Source organism: Stegostoma tigrinum, chromosome 34 (assembly GCF_030684315.1).
Source record: "Stegostoma tigrinum isolate sSteTig4 chromosome 34, sSteTig4.hap1, whole genome shotgun sequence".
Lineage (NCBI taxonomy): Eukaryota > Metazoa > Chordata > Chondrichthyes > Orectolobiformes > Stegostomatidae > Stegostoma > Stegostoma tigrinum.
Window position 1 is genome coordinate 11,478,559 of NC_081387.1, and position 17,161 is coordinate 11,495,719.

The 17,161-nt window shown below is 43.1% G+C and overlaps 1 protein-coding gene across 1 annotated transcript in view; it reads right to left on the minus strand.

Moving 5' to 3' along the window:
- Window positions 1–806: 806 nt before the first annotated feature.
- The window catches only part of LOC125446588 (complement C3-like), a 58,989-nt gene continuing 42,634 nt past the window's right edge, over window positions 807–17,161 (minus strand). The window contains exons 16-22 of the mRNA XM_048520282.1: window positions 16,438–16,519; window positions 13,822–13,889; window positions 11,851–11,910; window positions 9,920–10,001; window positions 8,743–8,810; window positions 6,809–6,925; window positions 807–971 (exon numbers count right to left, since the gene is read on the minus strand). Coding sequence (XP_048376239.1) covers window positions 967–971; window positions 6,809–6,925; window positions 8,743–8,810; window positions 9,920–10,001; window positions 11,851–11,910; window positions 13,822–13,889; window positions 16,438–16,519 — 482 coding nt within the window. The 3' untranslated portion in view covers window positions 807–966. The remainder of the gene's footprint in view (window positions 972–6,808; window positions 6,926–8,742; window positions 8,811–9,919; window positions 10,002–11,850; window positions 11,911–13,821; window positions 13,890–16,437; window positions 16,520–17,161) is intronic.

Genomic DNA, 17,161 nt, shown 5'->3' on the forward strand with positions numbered 1-17,161 from the left:
TGTGCCTGCGTGTGTGTGTGTGTGTGTGCGCGCATGTATGTGTGTGGGTGGGTGGGGTGTGGGGAGGAAGACACAGGGGGTGGAAGAGGAGGCAGGGATGTTGTCACTTCATAGAAGGCTGTGAGCCATCAAACTTCAGTGTAAATGAGAGTGAGGGGAATATTTGAAGGAAATCTGCCAACATTATTTGGTGGATGTAACTGAGAGATATTGAACAGAGTTTGAGAAAGCTCAATAGCAGTATTAGCTCCATGAGCCCGCCTATCTGCAGAAATATTGACATTGTACAGTATGTAAGTGCTGGAGGGAGACATCACAAAAAGATACCAGGATATACTCATAGAGGCGATCCACAGCAGTAATGTTTCATGTCTTTCAAACCATTGTAATCCCCTTTTAGACCCTTCATATTTTTGGGGGACTTTAGTAACATGATAATCAACTGTCACATCACACTGCCAATTAGCTAGTTGGAGGCCACAATCAGCTAGACACTGACTCAATATCACAAGCCACTAATCAGTTGTGATTGTGACAAAAACTGTGTTGATCTTTTGGTGGAAGAGTGCAAAACCTTCAAGGGGAACCTTTGTCAAGAGTGATTAAAAGTGGAATTTGCTAATCTTCAAGGGATCTGTAATAACAAGGGCAAGCTATATGAGGAAGAAAAGAAGGGCCTATCACTAAAGTGAGATGAAGTTAAGAAGCTCACATAAACCAGAAATAAAGTTTGTTGAGGCTGAAACCTGTTCCTGCCTTGTATGTCATATGTAAATAAAAAAAGATAAGAATTCCTGTTAGTGTGATATGTTTTATTCCATTGCAATACACATCAAATGCACTTCATATTCTGTAAGTCAATAAATGTTCCATGACATCTTTGGATAGCATTCATTTCAGGAATCTCTGTGGATAGAATTGGCTTCCTCCCCCACTTCTGTATATGCTTTCATTTCGGAAGTAGGGTCATTCTGAAATACAAATTGAAGATGGTGGTGAGTATATTCAATGACCGTATGTTTCTGACAGCATTATACGACCCGGCTACACTTTAAGGAGTATGACCATGTTTTACTTTCAACCCCAATTGGAGAGAGGTATCACATGAAATGCCACTGGGAATTACTTGACAGAAATTTGCCAATCTTGTTCCATGGCTAAAAGGGATTCCTTGTCATATGATGAGAAATTTCAAAGAAAACTTATCCAAAATACAGTGGCCAATTTTAACATCACCTGCCCATCTGCAAGCTGAATAAGTCAGAACAATTCCAGGCCTGAAGCGTTAGCTTTCCTGCTCTTCTGATGCTGCTTGGCCTGTTGCGTCCATCCAGCTCTACACCTTGTTATCTCAGATTCTTCAGCATCAGTAGTTCCTGCTATCTCCAAATTCTGAGAAGTGTTTAGAAAACAGACTGAAGCTCGAACTTTACTTCCTGTGTATCTGGGGATTTCCTTCCGCGTATCAGGAGGCATTTTCTGAAGAAGGGTCCAGGCCCGAAACGTCAGATTTCCTACTCCTCTGATGCTGCCTGGCCTGCTGTGTTCATTCAGCTCTATACCTTGCTATCTCAGACTCCAGCATCGGCAGTTCCCATTATCTCCAAGTTGGGGATCATGGTCAGTTTTACAGCCTACCATGTATTAGGAAGCAGTGTGTCTTTGGACATCTTTTGATTTTTTTTAATGCATTGAGATGATTAAAACTGTTCACGCATTGACAGGTTCAGAAACAACAAACAGAATCACAGAACCTTACAGGACAGAAGGAGGCCATTTGTCTCATCATATCTGTACCAGCTCCTGAAAGAGCTACCCAGCAAGTCCCACTGCCCAGCCCTATCTCCACAGCCCTCTCAATACATCACGTCCAAATATATACCCAGCTCGCCTTTCAAACCTGCAATGAAATCTGCCTCCACCATTCTCCCAGGCAGCACATTCGGAATCCTAACAACTCTCTGTAGAAAGCAGCTTCTCCTCATTTTACTCCAAGCTCGCTTGCTGACAGTCTTGAGATTGTGACCTTGGTTACTGACATATCAGCTAATGGAAATTTCATGGGCTGTATAATCTTAACTCCACAGATATGGAAGTTTCAATCTGCTGCACATGGGTGATACTGAGCATGTGGTTGAGACTGCATACATGTGTGTGCAGTATGCGCACTATCGTATGTGCACTATCGTACGCGCACTATCGTACGTGCACTATCGTATGTGCATCTAGGCATGTATGAACTATGATTTTGTGTGAGCGTCTGGGCAGTAAATAGTTCCTTCGTGTCTCCATGCTCCTTGGGGAGATTTTACAGACTGTTACAGAATTTCATTTACATTTGCAGAATACTATAATACACATCATTACTGAGACAGCATATTTCCTTTTGGGCCATCCATAGGCCCTTGACATTGTTCCCACAGAATCCTTGTTATCAACATCCTAACTGTTGCCATTTGCTAGAAACTGAATTAGGCTTTCCATATTAATACAGGTGCAGGCCAGATGCTGGGAACTGCAGGGAGTTACTTACTTTCTGATTGTCCTGACAACCATCTACAAGCCACGAGTGTATATAGGACCCTCCCCACTTGCCTGGATGAGAGCTGCTCCAACAGCACGCAAAATGCTTGACACTATCCAGGGCAAAGCAGCCTGCTTAACTGGCACCTTTTCCACAAAGATTCACTTCCTCTGCCGGTGGCGCTCAGCATCAGCAGAATGTAACAAGACACAATGCAGAAAATTGCCAATTCTCCTGGAACAGCTTCCAAACCCACGAACACTGCCACCTAGAAGGACAAGGGCAGCAGATCTACCCTCAACCAGTCACATCCCAAACTACATTCTCCAGTTCCTGCCTAATATTGTTAGTCTTAAAGTCAACCTTCCCCCAGTTCAGTATTTTCACCTGAGAGGGTAGGTCTATAGCTACTGGGGAATCGTTTAAAGGCTGGTTAATTAGAGTTTAGGATCAGCTCATTCTTGTAAAAATGAAAGGTAAGGATGTTAAGATTCAGGAACGTTGAAAACTCTGAACTTAGTCAGAAAAGAAAATAAGACACATTTACCTTAACCCTCTTTGCCAGAATCATTTCATGGCACATTTTAGCCCTCCTAATTCTTTGTTTGGAGTTCTTTCCTGTTTTCTTTACATTCTTGAATGACTCTTTCAGTCTTTAGTTTCCTAAACCTCAAAGGTAAGGTTTAGGAAACTAAAGACTGAAAGAGCCATTTGAGAATGAAAAGAAAGCAGGAAAGAACTCAAACAAAGAATTAGGAGGGCTAAAATGGGCCATGAAATGATTTGGCAAACAGGGTTAAGGTAAATCCCAAGGTTTTATCATACATGCATGTGGAGCAGGTAGGCAACTAGGGAAGGGGTAGATCCATTCAAAGACAAAGGAAGAAGTGGATGTGTGGAGCTGGAGAGAGGAGGAAAGGTCTTTAATTAAAGTTCTGCATTCATATCCATGGTGGCTGGTGAGTTTTGGGAGGGGTAAATTGACATTCCAGAATGTCAATACAAATATGGTGTTGGGTGTTTTGAAAAGCATTAAGGTAGAGAAGTCCCCATGACATGGTGGGATTTTTCCCAGAAGACTGAGGGAGTTGAGGGAGAAAATTGTTGAGTCCTTGTGCAAAATCTCTGTATCTTTTTTAATCACAGATGAGGTCCCTGAGGACTGGATAATAGCCAGCTTTGTTCCTGTTAGTGCAGCAGGGATAGTGTGAGAAATTACAGGCCGGTGAGCCTTACATTAATGGTAGGGCAATAATTGGAGAAGATTCTTAGCGACAGGATTTATTCACATTTAGGAAAATAGGGACTCAATGGCAATGGTATGGCTTTGTGCGGGGAAAATCGTGTCTCAAAATTTTGAGTTTTTTGAGGAAGTGATGATGATGGTTGATGAGACCAGGGTGGTAGACCAGAGCGTCTGTATGGACTTTAGCAATGCCTTTGACAAGGTCCCTCATGGCAGGCTGACCCAGAAGGCAAAGTCACATGGGATTGGCAGTGAGCTGCTAAGATAGATACAGAACTTAGCTGTAGTTAATCTAGCTTAGACACACAGTGAAAGGGTATTTTTCTGACTGGAGATCAGTAACCAGTGGTGTCCTGGAAGGATCAGTGCTGAGACCTCTGTTGTTTGTAATATAGATGAATAATTAGGAGGAGAATGTAGGTGACACGATTGATTTGTGGATGACACAATGATTGAAGGAACCAGGAACAGACAGACGGATTGTCAGTGGATATAGCAGGATATAGATAAGCTGCAGACGTGAGTGGAGAAATGGCAGATGGGGTTTAATCCAAATGAATGCAAGGTGATGCATTTTGCAAGGTCGAATGCATCTCATACAGTAAAAGGCAGAACTTAGAGAGGGATCTAAGCATATAGATCCACAGTTCCCTGAAAGTGGTGACACAAGTGGATAAAGTGGTCAAGATAAGGTGGTCAAGGGCGGCACAGTGGCTCAGTGGTTACCACTGCAGCCTTACAGCGCCAGGGACCCAGGTTCAATTCCAGCCTTGGGTGACTGCGAGGAGTTTGCACATTCTCCCCGTGTCTGCGTGGGTTTCCTCCAGGTGCTCTGGTTTCCTCCCACAGTCCAAAGATGTGCAGGCTAGGTGGATTTGCCATGCTAAATTGCCCATAGTGTTCAGGGGTGTGTGGGTTACAGGGGGATGGGTTTGGGTGGGATGCTTCAAGAGGCAGTGTGGATGTGTTGGGCCGAAGGGCCTGTTTCCACACTGTAGGGAATCTAATCTAATCTAATAACATGCTTGCCCTCATTAATTGAGGTGTAGGGAATAAAAACTGGCAAGTCATGTTATAGCTGTATAGGGTGGCATGGCATGTCAGTGGTTCGCACTGCTGCCTCACAGCGCCAGGGAACCAGGTTTGACTTTGGTCTCGGGCGACTGTCTGTGTGGAGTTTGCACATTCTCCCCGTGCCTGCGTGGGTTTCCTCGGGTGCTCCAGTCTTGTCCCACAGTCCAAAGATTTGCAGGTGAATTGGCCAAGCTAAATCACCCATAGTGTACGGGCTAGGTGGGTTAGACATGGGAAAGTCAGCACGGTTTTAGTGAGGGGAGGTCGTGCCTGACAAGCATGTTAGAATTCTTTGAAGGGATAACAAGTATGTTAGACCAGGGAAACCCAGTAGATGTTATCTATCTAGACTTCCAAAAGGCCTTTGATACAGTGCCTCATGGGAGGCTGCTGAGGAAGGTGAGGGCCCATGGTGTTCGAGGTGAGCTACTGGCTTGGATTGAGGATTGGCTGTCTGACAGAAGGCAGAGAGTTGGGATAAAAGGCTCTTTTTCGGAAAGGCAACCGGTGACGAGTGGTGTCCCACAGGGTTCAGTGTTGGGGCCACAGCTGTTCACCTTGTATATTAATGATCTGGATGAATGGACTGGGGACATTCTGGTGAAGTTTGCCGATGATACGAAGATAGGTGGACAGGCAGGTAGTACTGAGGAGGTGGAGAAGCTGCAGAAAGATTTAGACAGTTTAGGATAGTGGCCCAGGAAATGGCTGATGAAATTCAATGTGAGTAAATGTGAGGTTTTGCACTTTGGAAAAAAGAATACAAGCATGGACTATTTTCTAAACGGTGAGAAAATTCGCAAATCAGAAGTGCAAAGTGATCTGGGAGTGTTGGTCCAGGATTCTCTAAATGTTAACTTGCAGGTAGTGTCTGTATTTAAGAAAGCGAATGTAATATTGTCGTTTATCTCAAGAGGGTTGGAATATAAAAGCAGCGACGTGCTTCTGAGGCTTTATAAGGCTCCAGTTAGGCTCCATTTAGAATACTGTGTCCAGTTTTGGGCCCCACACATCAGGAAGGACATACTAGCCCTGGAGCATGTCCAGTGGAGATTCACACGGATGATTTCTGGAATGTTAGGTTCAACGTATGATGAACGGCTAAGGATCATGGGATTGTATTCATTAGAGTTTAGAAGGTTGAGGGGAGATCTCATAGAACCTTACAGGATAATGTATGGTTTAGAAGGTGTGGACTCTAGGAAGTTGTTTCCGTTAGGTGGGGAGACTAGGACCCATGGGCACAGCCTTAAAATTAGAGGGGGTAAATTTGAAACTGAAATGAGACAACATTTCTTCAGCCAGAGAGTGGTGGGCCTGTGGAATTCATTGCCGCAGAGTGCAGTGGAGGTCGGGACCTTGGATGCCTTCAAGGCAGAGATCGACAAATTCTTGATCTCAGAAGGAATCAAGGGCTATGGGGAGAGTGCAGGGAAGTGGAGTTGAAATGTCCATCAGCCATGATTTAAATGGCAGAGTGGACTTGATGGGCCGAAAGGCCTTACTTCCACTCATATGTCTTATGGTCTTATGGAAATGCAGGGTTACAGGGATAGGGTATGGATGGGATGCTCTTCAGAAGGCTGGAGTGGACTCTTCGGGATGAAGGGCCTGCTTCCACGCTGTAGGATTCAATTCTATTAAAAAAATAACTTTAGTCGAGCCATATTTGGAATGTTCTGGTCATCATATTACCAGAAGGATGTAGAGGTTTTGATGATGCTACAGAAATGGTTTACCTGGATTTTGCTTGGTTGGAAGGGCATTAGCTATGTGGAGAGATTTGACACACACAGCTTGTTTTCACATGAACGTGAGGCTGAGAGGAAACCTGACAGAGGCTTCCAAAATTATGAGGGGTATAGATAGAATGGCTAGTCCGAGTTTTTCTGCCGGGGTAGAAATACCAATAACTGCTATATAAATGCAGAATGTTAGCGTAAGGGTCTGGAACTTGCTGATACCTGAGTTCCTCTTCACAGGACCTGCTGCACTTCCTGCTGTCAGTGGAGTTGTCGATATCGCAGGCTGGGAATGGCCTTGGTCCAAAATGAGGAGCTCCTCTTTTGCTAGACAGAGTCCTTGTAAAACATAAAAAGAAATCCCTTTTAAGGATAGTAGTGGAGTTCTTGCAGTACCTGTACCTGTGTTGAATGGACACCAGTATTAACTGGATACCTGTACCTGTGTTGAATGGACACTAGTATTAACTGGATACCTGTACCTGTGTCGAATAGACACCAGTATTAACTGGATACCTGTACCTGTGTTGAATGGACACCAGTATTAACTGGATACCTGTACCTGTGTTGAATGGACACTAGTATTAACTGGATACCTGTACCTGTGTCGAATAGACACCAGTATTAACTGGATACCTGTACCTGTGTCAAATAGACACCAGTATTAACTGGATACCTGTACCTGTGTTGAATAGACACCAGTATTAACTGGATACCTGTACCTGTGTTGAATGGACACCAGTATTAACTGGATACCTGTACCTGTGTCAAATAGACACCAGTATTAACTGGATACCTGTAACTGTGTTGAATAGACCCAGTATTAACTGGATACCTGTACCTGTGTTGAATGGACACCAGTATTAACTGGATACCTGTACCTGTGTCGAATAGACACCAGTATTAACTGGATACCTGTACCTGTGTTGAATAGACATCAGTATTAACTGGATACCTGTACCTGTGTTGAATAGACATCAGTATTAACTGCGTACCTGTACCTGTGTTGAATAGACACCAGTATTAACTGGATACCTGTAACTGTGTTGAATAGACACCAGTATTAACTGGATACCTGTACCTGTGTTGAATAGACACCAGTATTAACTGGATACCTGTACCTGTGTTGAATGGACACCAGTATTAACTAGATACCTGTACCTGTGTCGAATAGACACCAGTATTAACTGGATACCTGTACCTGTGTCGAATAGACATCAGTATTAACTGCGTACCTGTACCTGTGTTTAATAGACACCAGTATTAACTGGGTACCTGTACCTGTGTTGAATAGACACCAGTATTAACTGGATACCTGTACCTGTGTTGAATAGACACCAGTATTAACTGGATACCTGTAACTGTGTTGAATAGACACCAGTATTAACTGGATACCTGTAACTGTGTTGAATAGACACCAGTATTAACTGGATACCTGTACCTGTGTTGAATAGACACCAGTATTAACTGGATACCTGTAACTGTGTTGAATAGACACCAGTATTAACTGGATACCTGTACCTGTGTTGAATGGACACCAGTATTAACTGGATACCTGTACCTGTGTCGAATAGACACCAGTATTAACTGGATACCTGTACCTGTGTTGAATAGACATCAGTATTAACTGCGTACCTGTACCTGTGTTTAATAGACACCAGTATTAACTGGGTACCTGTACCTGTGTTGAATAGACACCAGTATTAACTGGATACCTGTACCTGTGTTGAATAGACACCAGTATTAACTGGATACCTGTAACTGTGTTGAATAGACACCAGTATTAACTGGATACCTGTACCTGTGTTGAATAGACACCAGTATTAACTGTGTGTATTGGGTGGCGCAGCTATGTTAAAAAGCACTTTGAGTTTCCCCATGTGTTGTCCCGATTGGTCACTGAGGAGTTGATGAACTATTCCTTGATGCTACAGGGAAAGTAGCCCATTCTGTTTGATTTTGCTTCAATGAGGAATAGGCACTGGATCAGCTTTGGGCTGATTTATACCAGGCAGTAGGAGGAAAAGTGGGAAGCAGCATCAAACTTGAACTGGTTTCTCTACAGGTCTGTACGCATGAAGGCAGATGAGTTGAACCTGCTGTAAATTTTCACTAAAAAGGATGCTAAAACACCAATTAAAACCAAGTATTCTCACCATTCTCCTCTGACAAACCCAACACGTGAATCTCCCAGCTCCTGGGAGGGAGAAGATCGGATATCAACCTACAAAAATATAAAGGAGGCAGTTTAATTCTTTCATTGAATGTGTCGGGAATTTTTGAAATTTATTTATTCTCAAGATGTCAGAATTGCCCAGCATTTAACACCCATTGCTAACTTCCCTCGCGAAAGTGATAGTGCGCCACTTTCTTCAAACTGCGGAAGCCCATGTGGTGTAGGGACTCCCACAGAGTTGTTACGAAAGGTATGCCAGGATTTGACTCAATGACAGTGAAGAAACGGTGATATATTTCCAAGTCGGGTTGGCCTGTGGCCTGGAGAGTCATGGAATCAAACAGCATTGAAACAGACTCTGCTGTTCAGCCAGCCCATGCTGACCATAGCCCTAAACTGAACTAATCCCACCTGCCTGCACTTGGAACACATCCCTCCAAACATTTCTTATTCATGTACTTATTCAAATGTCTTTTATATATTGTATAACGGTACCAACATCCACCACTTCCTCAGGAAGTTCATTCAACACGCAAGCCACTCTCTGTGTAAAAACAAAATCACCCTTCATGTACTTTTTAAATATTTCTCCTCTCACCTTAAAAATATGCTCCCTTGTCTTGAAATCACCCATCCTTGGGAAAAGACACCTACCGTTCACTTTATCTATAACCCTCATGATTTTATAAACCTCTATAAGGTCCCCTCTCAACCTCCTTTGCTCAAATGGAACAGATCCCAGAGGATCCAGCCTTTCTTTATAACTCACATCTTCTATTCCTGGCAACATCCTAGTCAACCTCTTCTGAACCCTCTCCAGCTCAATAATACCTTTCCTATAACAAGGAGACCAGAACTGGGCACAGAAAGGAACTTGGTTTTCCGTACATCCATTGTTTTCAACTTCTGGTTAGGAGCAGAATCATATACAAATAGCAGCCAAGGCTTAAAACTCAATGATTCCAATTGTAACAGCGTTATATAAATACAATTTGTCCTTCATCCCACAGGTGAAGAGACTAAATCTGTCAAAATTCAATTTAAAACACAAGTACTCAATTCAAAATTGTAGAAATGATCATTCAATCATAAAATGCCAAATGTCTCTACATTAAATTAAACAAGTCTAAGTAAGATATAAAGTCAGGGTCCATTACCTGAAGTTGTTATTTCCTGGTCTGGTGTTCAGCATCCACATTGAGCTGCCATTAAATATAGGATGGATCAAGTTGTCATGAACTGCACAGCAGAGAGAAACAATACATAATGATTAAAAATTCAGCAGGGCAGACTTTCTGCCTGCACTCCTTTCATCTTAAAGAGACCCGAATAATATTTTGCACAGATTTATACCGTCGTAGGTTTCTGTTGATCTTCCGCTAAAGTTGCAGACTGCAATAGTTAGAAGCCTGCCCAAAGCAAATTCAGAGTTAAAATCACTGAAAAAATGCTTTGCTTTTATAAAAGGATGCCACATCTTTCGCACCTTAGTTGCTATTGCTTTCGCGGCCAGTTTCTAAGCATTTTGAATGCTACACTAATACGCTCAGCTGCAAGTGCCATATCCCATTCTGGGCACCACACTTCAGGAAAGGGGTGTGTGAACATATCAGGAGATAGTGCAGCCAAAAAATTCATAAGAAACTTCAGTCGTGAAGTCCCGACTGAGGACATTTTGTCTGGATTTGGTGCAGAAGAGAAGTTGAAAGGAAATTTGTTATTTATTCAACATCATGAGAGATCTGGACACAGAAGATGACCACTTCAGCTCTGAAGAGAGGCTGGATAAACTTGGTTTTTTTCTCCTTAGAGCAGAGCAGACTGAGGGGGGACCTGATTGAGGTGTATAAGATTATGAGGGGCATGAATGGGGTGCCTAGGAAACAGGGGGAGGCAATGGCCTAGAAATATTATCACTGGACTGTTAACCCAGAGACCTGCATAATATTCTGGGGACCCAGGTTCGAATCCTGCCATGGGGATTTGAATTCAAAAAAACATCAGGAATTAAGAGTCTGATGATAACCATGAATCCATTGCCAACTGTTGGTAAAATCCATCTGGTTCACTAATGTCCTTTAGGGAAGGAAACTGCCATCCTTACCTGGTCTGCCCTACATGTGACTGCAGACCCACAGCAATGTGGTTGACTCTGAACTGCCCTCTGGGCAATTAAGAGTGGGCTCTAAATGCTGATTATCCAGTAACATCCTCATCCCGTTAATGAATAAAGAAAGCTGCTTCCCTTAATTAAAGGATCAATTGCAAAGGGGGGAGATTTTAAGATAAAGGGCAGGAGGTTTTCAGGGTATTTAAAAAGACATTTATTTTTCATCTAGAGGGTGGTGAGAATCTGGAATGCACTGCCTGCCAGGGCTGCAGAGGTGGGAAACTTCACAACCTGTAAGAAGTACTGGGATGAGGATTTGAAGTGTCATAAGGTTCAAGACTTATGAGCCCCAAGTTGGAAAGTGGGATTGGCATAGCTAGGTCAGTACAGACCCATTGGGATAAAGGGCTGTTTCTGTGCTGCGTGACTCAATGATAGGGTGAGAAAAACCTTCTCTCTCCTGCAAGACAACATGAGGGCACGGGTTTCAACTAATTGGCAAGAGAAGCAAAAGCGGTGGGAAGAATACTTTCATTGGACTGCAAGCGGTTCAGATCCACTGCCTGGAAGGGAGGTAATGGATTTCAGTTGAGGCATTCAAAAGGGAATGTCATTTGCAAAGGAAAGGTGTCCAGGATTATGAAGAGAAGACAGGAGAAGGCACTGGAAATGACCGTTTGAGTGAGCCAGCACCCCAATTACCTTGGATAGGCGGGTTTACAGTGCAGAGTGAACCCTGTGTGTGTTTGGGCTCAATTGTTGTCCTGGATAAGGTCACTATGTCAGGGCCTCCTTCTCAATCCCCTTGCTAGAGAGGCAGTGACCTTCAGCTTAGGCTTGCTACCGGGTGTACCTCTTGAATGGGAAGGTACATCTATGGTAACTGTGCATCACCCAAACTACATAAGCAGAGGGCATGCCATAGCAATAAATTACAAAATGTGCTTTGTAAATAGTTGACAAAATTATTAATCTTACCGGCAGCCCTGTGTACTTTGTGCTTTTTCTGTCTGATGGTCACTGTCCTTTCCCCACTGCCTAGAAATATGTAAAAACATTTCACATGAATGAGTTGCTTACTGTCCTTGGCATCATTGATTTGGCAAAGCTGCAGCAGGATTTGAACTTCTTGCCCCAAAGCATGTTGCCTCAGCTCGTAGATTGTTGGGTAGAGGCTGCGCAGCTATTTGACCAGTATATCATGAGACATTGATGACAAACCTGGTTCAAAAGTTTTGTGCATGACAGCTCACTGAGCACTTCCCAGCGATTTCATCAGGAAATTGACTGACCCCCTGAAAGTGACAACAAGGTCAGAAATTCCTGGAATCATTGAACCTAGAGACCGGCTATGCGGCGCAGTCTTTGTTTACAGCACAATGGCATTTTAGCAGAGTTGGCAATCAGGTAACAGATGGAGTTCAGCGCAGAAATGTGTAAGGATTTCCAGAATCGATAAGAAACGTCCATGTAGGCTTTGCATGGCAGCCTATTAAAAAAGGTCACTAGTTTAAGGTGAAGGACTTAAAAGGGACCTGAGAAGTAACATGTTCATGCAGAGAGTGTTAAACTAATAGAACGAGCTGCTAGGGGACGTAATGAGAACTGTAGATGCTGGAGCCAGAGATAACACAGTGTGGAGCTGGAGAAACACAGCAGGCCAGCCATCATCAGAGGAGCAGGAAACTTGACATTTCTGAAGAAGGGTCCTGTCCTGAAACATCAACCTTCCTGCTCTTCTGATCCTGCCTGGCCTGCTGTGTTCCTCCAGCTCCACACTGTGTTACATCTGCGAGGGAAGACGTTGGATGCTGATATAGTTATGACAATTCAAAAGGCATCTGGATGGATCTATGAATAGAAAGAGTTTAAGGGATATGAACCAAATACTGGCAAATGGGACTAGATCAATTCCGGATATCTGATCAGCACAGGCGAGTTGACCAAAGGGTCAGTTTCAGTGCTGTATAACTCTATGACTTAATGGAACAGTTCGAAAGACGTCATGGGGAGCACGAATGAGGCATTTATGTGCATCACATTTCAAGCTGGAAGGTTTACTCAACAGACCTGTAAACCAGGCATATGAAGCAAAAGCAGAAATGGCTGAAAATGCTCAGCCTTCTGGCAGCATCTGTGGGGACAAAGCAGGAATAAAGTCTCGGGTCCAGCAACCCTTCTTCAAAGCACATGAGATCTTGGGTTTCATAAACGTAAAGGCATTTAGTACAAGATCAGGAAATGTATTTGCTCACCTTCAGACGAGCAGCCCTGAAGGTTTTGCGCCACTCATGAATTATTGAGGTCGCAGACGTGGTTTTGGGGACCACCTCCCCAAATGAGCAGGCTGAATTCAGAAAAGGAAGGAAAACTCTCTCAGCAGGTCCTTGCATTCACTTTCAACTTGGAGACAAGGTGAGTGAAGCAACTGGGGTCTGGAGCTGCATTCATAGCCTTGTTATTGACATACAAGACTTCCTGACGCAAAGGTTAGCTGTGTGTGCATGTGACTATGTATATACGTGTCGAAGCTCCCAAACAATTGAACTGCTCCACCATTCTTAAATATCTAGAGTGATCACAACGCCAAGGTTTCGGTTTGGTGGTGGAGTGGAATTGGGGAAGGAGTGTCTGCAAAACGTACGGCAAGTGAATTTCATGCTTTGTAGTAACGTGGAAGATCATTGGCAATAGTTGACTACCTGTACACACTCCATTCAATTTTAGAAAATGCGAGAAAATCTATAAAACGCAAAATTATGTCAAATGGGCTTTGGGTCTACGATAATCCATCCTACGCCAGCTGAAGGTGAAGATCACCCCAGCCACAAACTTTGGAATCCCCAAAGACTTGCTTGTACCAACGCAAATGTCTAAAATGCTGTCACTGCTTTCAATTGAACAGGGCAATTGGCCATGAACATAGCCAGTATAATTTGGTTCACTCACCATCAACCAAAGGCACACGAAGAGCTGGAATCTCCTGGGAACTGGCAGGACGTTTATCAGGTTTTAAGCTGCAAGAGAAAAGGAAAACCTTTCACTGATAGTGTATTGTCTTTCTTGACTTTATGTTTGAGATGCTCTATGGCTTATCTGACGGAGGACCAGAATGAGTCCGGGTCATGTTGATTGGGGCCAGTGTAAGTATTCTGCAGTAGCTTGTCACCATAGCTTTAATCTCAGAGGCACGCTGTCCAAACCCACGGAGGATAGAATAAATGGCTCACCATTCATGCGGTTCCACTCTTTTTTTTTCAGCCAAAATGACGAGGAGGACGCAGAAAACACTGGAGCGAATCAGCCTCAGAGTTAAAAGTGACCTCTGCACAAGTTGAAATGACAGTGTGCAATCCAGATAATTGTTATTGCTGCAGAGCAACCTCCACGACCCAAGGATCAGTACACAGGATTTCCTGAGGAAAGTATTTACAGCAAAAGAACCTCCAACTGCTTCGTCAGTTATGAAAATACAGTCTGGTTCAAGTAACTGATACCTTTGGTAGGTTTGGATAGAGTCAAACTCCAACATTTGTTTGTTTCCTTAATACGCTACTGCACCGAACCAAACTGCAGTTGCGACTTTGTACACGTGTATTTTATATACATATGTTTCAAATGTGTGTGAGTGTGACTATGCTTATATGTGCATTTATATATAAACACATATGAAGATATTTTTGTGAATAAAGTATATTTTGAAATTTAAAAGAAGTTTGGGGTGGCTGCTGCCAAAGCACAGAGGGAAAAGGCCACGCTCTTCTTGCTGAAGTGTATAAGGGCCTGTTCAATTATCAGATCCTCTCACTGTTTCACATCTAAGTAAGTAATGCTTTGCAAGCGTAGTAAATGCCTTTGGTTTTTTGCAACAGCAGGGAGTATCAAATGCCAATTATTGTTCTTGCCACGCAAAGACTGCGCAGAATAGTTCTCGTACCTGTGAATGCAGATGAAGTCTTTTTTTTTCGAATGACTAAAGTATATCTTTGCAATTAAAAACAGAATTAAACAAAACGACTGGAAGGCTTTTGGAGACTGGCAAGATCGACAGCAGATAGCTATCAAAGAGCCTGGAAAGATTAGATGGGCCGAGTGGCATCTTGTGTTGGATGGTTCTGATTCATAGTGTTAGAATTAGGAATATTTGCAGATGATTGCACAGCACTGAGGCCCATTCACAAGGCATCCAATATCAGCCAATATTCACATTTCGTCTGAATTGAGGCAGGAGCTGTCATGCCGGTCAATTACCAAGTTACAACTAAGTGAAACTGGATGAGATATAGCCACCTACACGACAAGAAAGGTGATGTAATTTCTGGATTGAATTTCATTACCATTTATAAGTCAACAAGACCACAAGAAATAGGAACAGGAGTAGGTCATTCAGCCCCTACAGCCTACTTCATCATTCAGCAGGGTAATGGCTGATTGACACTGCTCATATTCACTTTCCTGCCTTTTCCTGGTAACCCTTGATTCCTCTACTTGATTAAGAATCTATCTATCTTAGCCTTAAATATACACAGGGACTCTGTCCTCACAGCTCTCTGCAGCAAGATGTCCCAAAGATTCACAACTTTCCTATAGCAAATGGCAGCACCTGCTCTGAGAGCTCTAAAGTGACAGAAGGTGGGTGATGTTTGATTTCTAAAGGATCAGAAGTTGAAGTTATGTCTCCATAGAAAACATTGTCCTGGGAATTATGCGCAGTTAATCCACAAGTTCTACCATAATGTCACCAGCAGGTCACCAGATCCCACCAGAAAATTATTAGGAACAAACACTGAAAGAACTGCGGATGCTGTAAATCAGGAACGAAGACAAAAATTGCTGGAGAAGCTCAGCAGGTCTGGCAGCATCTGTGAAGAAAAAAAAGAAATCGGAGTTAACGTTTTGGGTCCAGTGACCCTTCCTCAGTACTCCCAGTTCTGAGGAAGGGTCACAGGACACGAAACATTAACTTTGATTTTTTTTTCTTCAATTATTAAGAACAGACTGGTTACATTTCTCTGACGATTACAAAGATGTTCATTCTAGATAACAATAGAAAAATGTGTTGAATGATTTATTTTGATGCAACACTGTTTCATAGTCTCATAATGTTACAAAGCTCTTTGCTGCCCTTGAAGAGCTGCCTACAGTGGCTCAGTGTTTAGCTCTGCTGCCTTACAGTGCCAGAGACCCAGGCTCAATTTCAGCCTTGGGTGACTGCCCATATGGAGTTTGCACATTCTCCATGTGTCTGTGTGGGCTTCCTCCCACAGTCCAAAGTTGTGCAGGCTAGGTGCATTAGGTGTGTGAAATGTGGGGTTAACGGGTAGGTGGTGGGCCTGGGAGGGATGTTCTTTGGAGGGTTAGTGCAAACTTAATGGTCTGCTTCCATACTGTAGGGAGTCTATGAGTCAAATTTGCCCCTCAAGGTATGGCCATACATGATAGATGTTTGAACTAAATATTTTCAAGAAATATTCACAAATTCTGCCCTGTGAAAAGGTTCTCGTTTCTGTGGTTTAATTAGTTACAACACAAATAAAGTGTGAAAACAGGGTTTGCCTGTTGTACCTGCTCATTCCATCCTCAGGAACGGGATCCAACATCTTCTTCAAGATTCCCTTTGGTGAAGGCTCCTTCGGGTGTTCGTGAACTATAAAGTCAGGAGAAATAACAATAAAGTCAATGAAATAAAATGCCCACAAGGGTTCTATCAAGCCTGGGACACAATTCAGGGTTTACTCATGTCTTCTGCTGGAGGTCTGATCCAAGAGGATGATGCAAAGATACACAACAAGAATGTTCAAGGGGCAGTAGGTAAATGCTTAGATTGTGGAAAAAATACAGAGCAACTGGGAAGGAATGGGATAGCGGGGTTAGCTATTCCTTAGGGCCAGTGAAGATATGATGGACCTAAGAGTTCTAAGAGTGTCAAACTGGACCTGAGTGGGAAACACAATTGGGTGTGTGCTGATCTTTTGAGGAATCCTTGATGAAACACTGAAACTGAATATTAGGTCAACCTTATATCAGGCAATCCTTGTGATCCTCAACCTCTCCAGTCACCAGTTCCAGTCAAGTTGATTCTGAAGTACATGCCAAACCTTAAACTTATTAGCTGCCTTTTACATTCTAAAACGGGGCACAGTTACGAAAAAGATGTAGAATTACCATTAGAAATTAGCCTTCTCTCTTCAACTGGCAGGGAAAATGATGCAAAGTATTATTCGTTTCATGTTTAACACATGGATATATTCATGTGATGGGAGGGTCATGGACACGATCCAGATAAAAC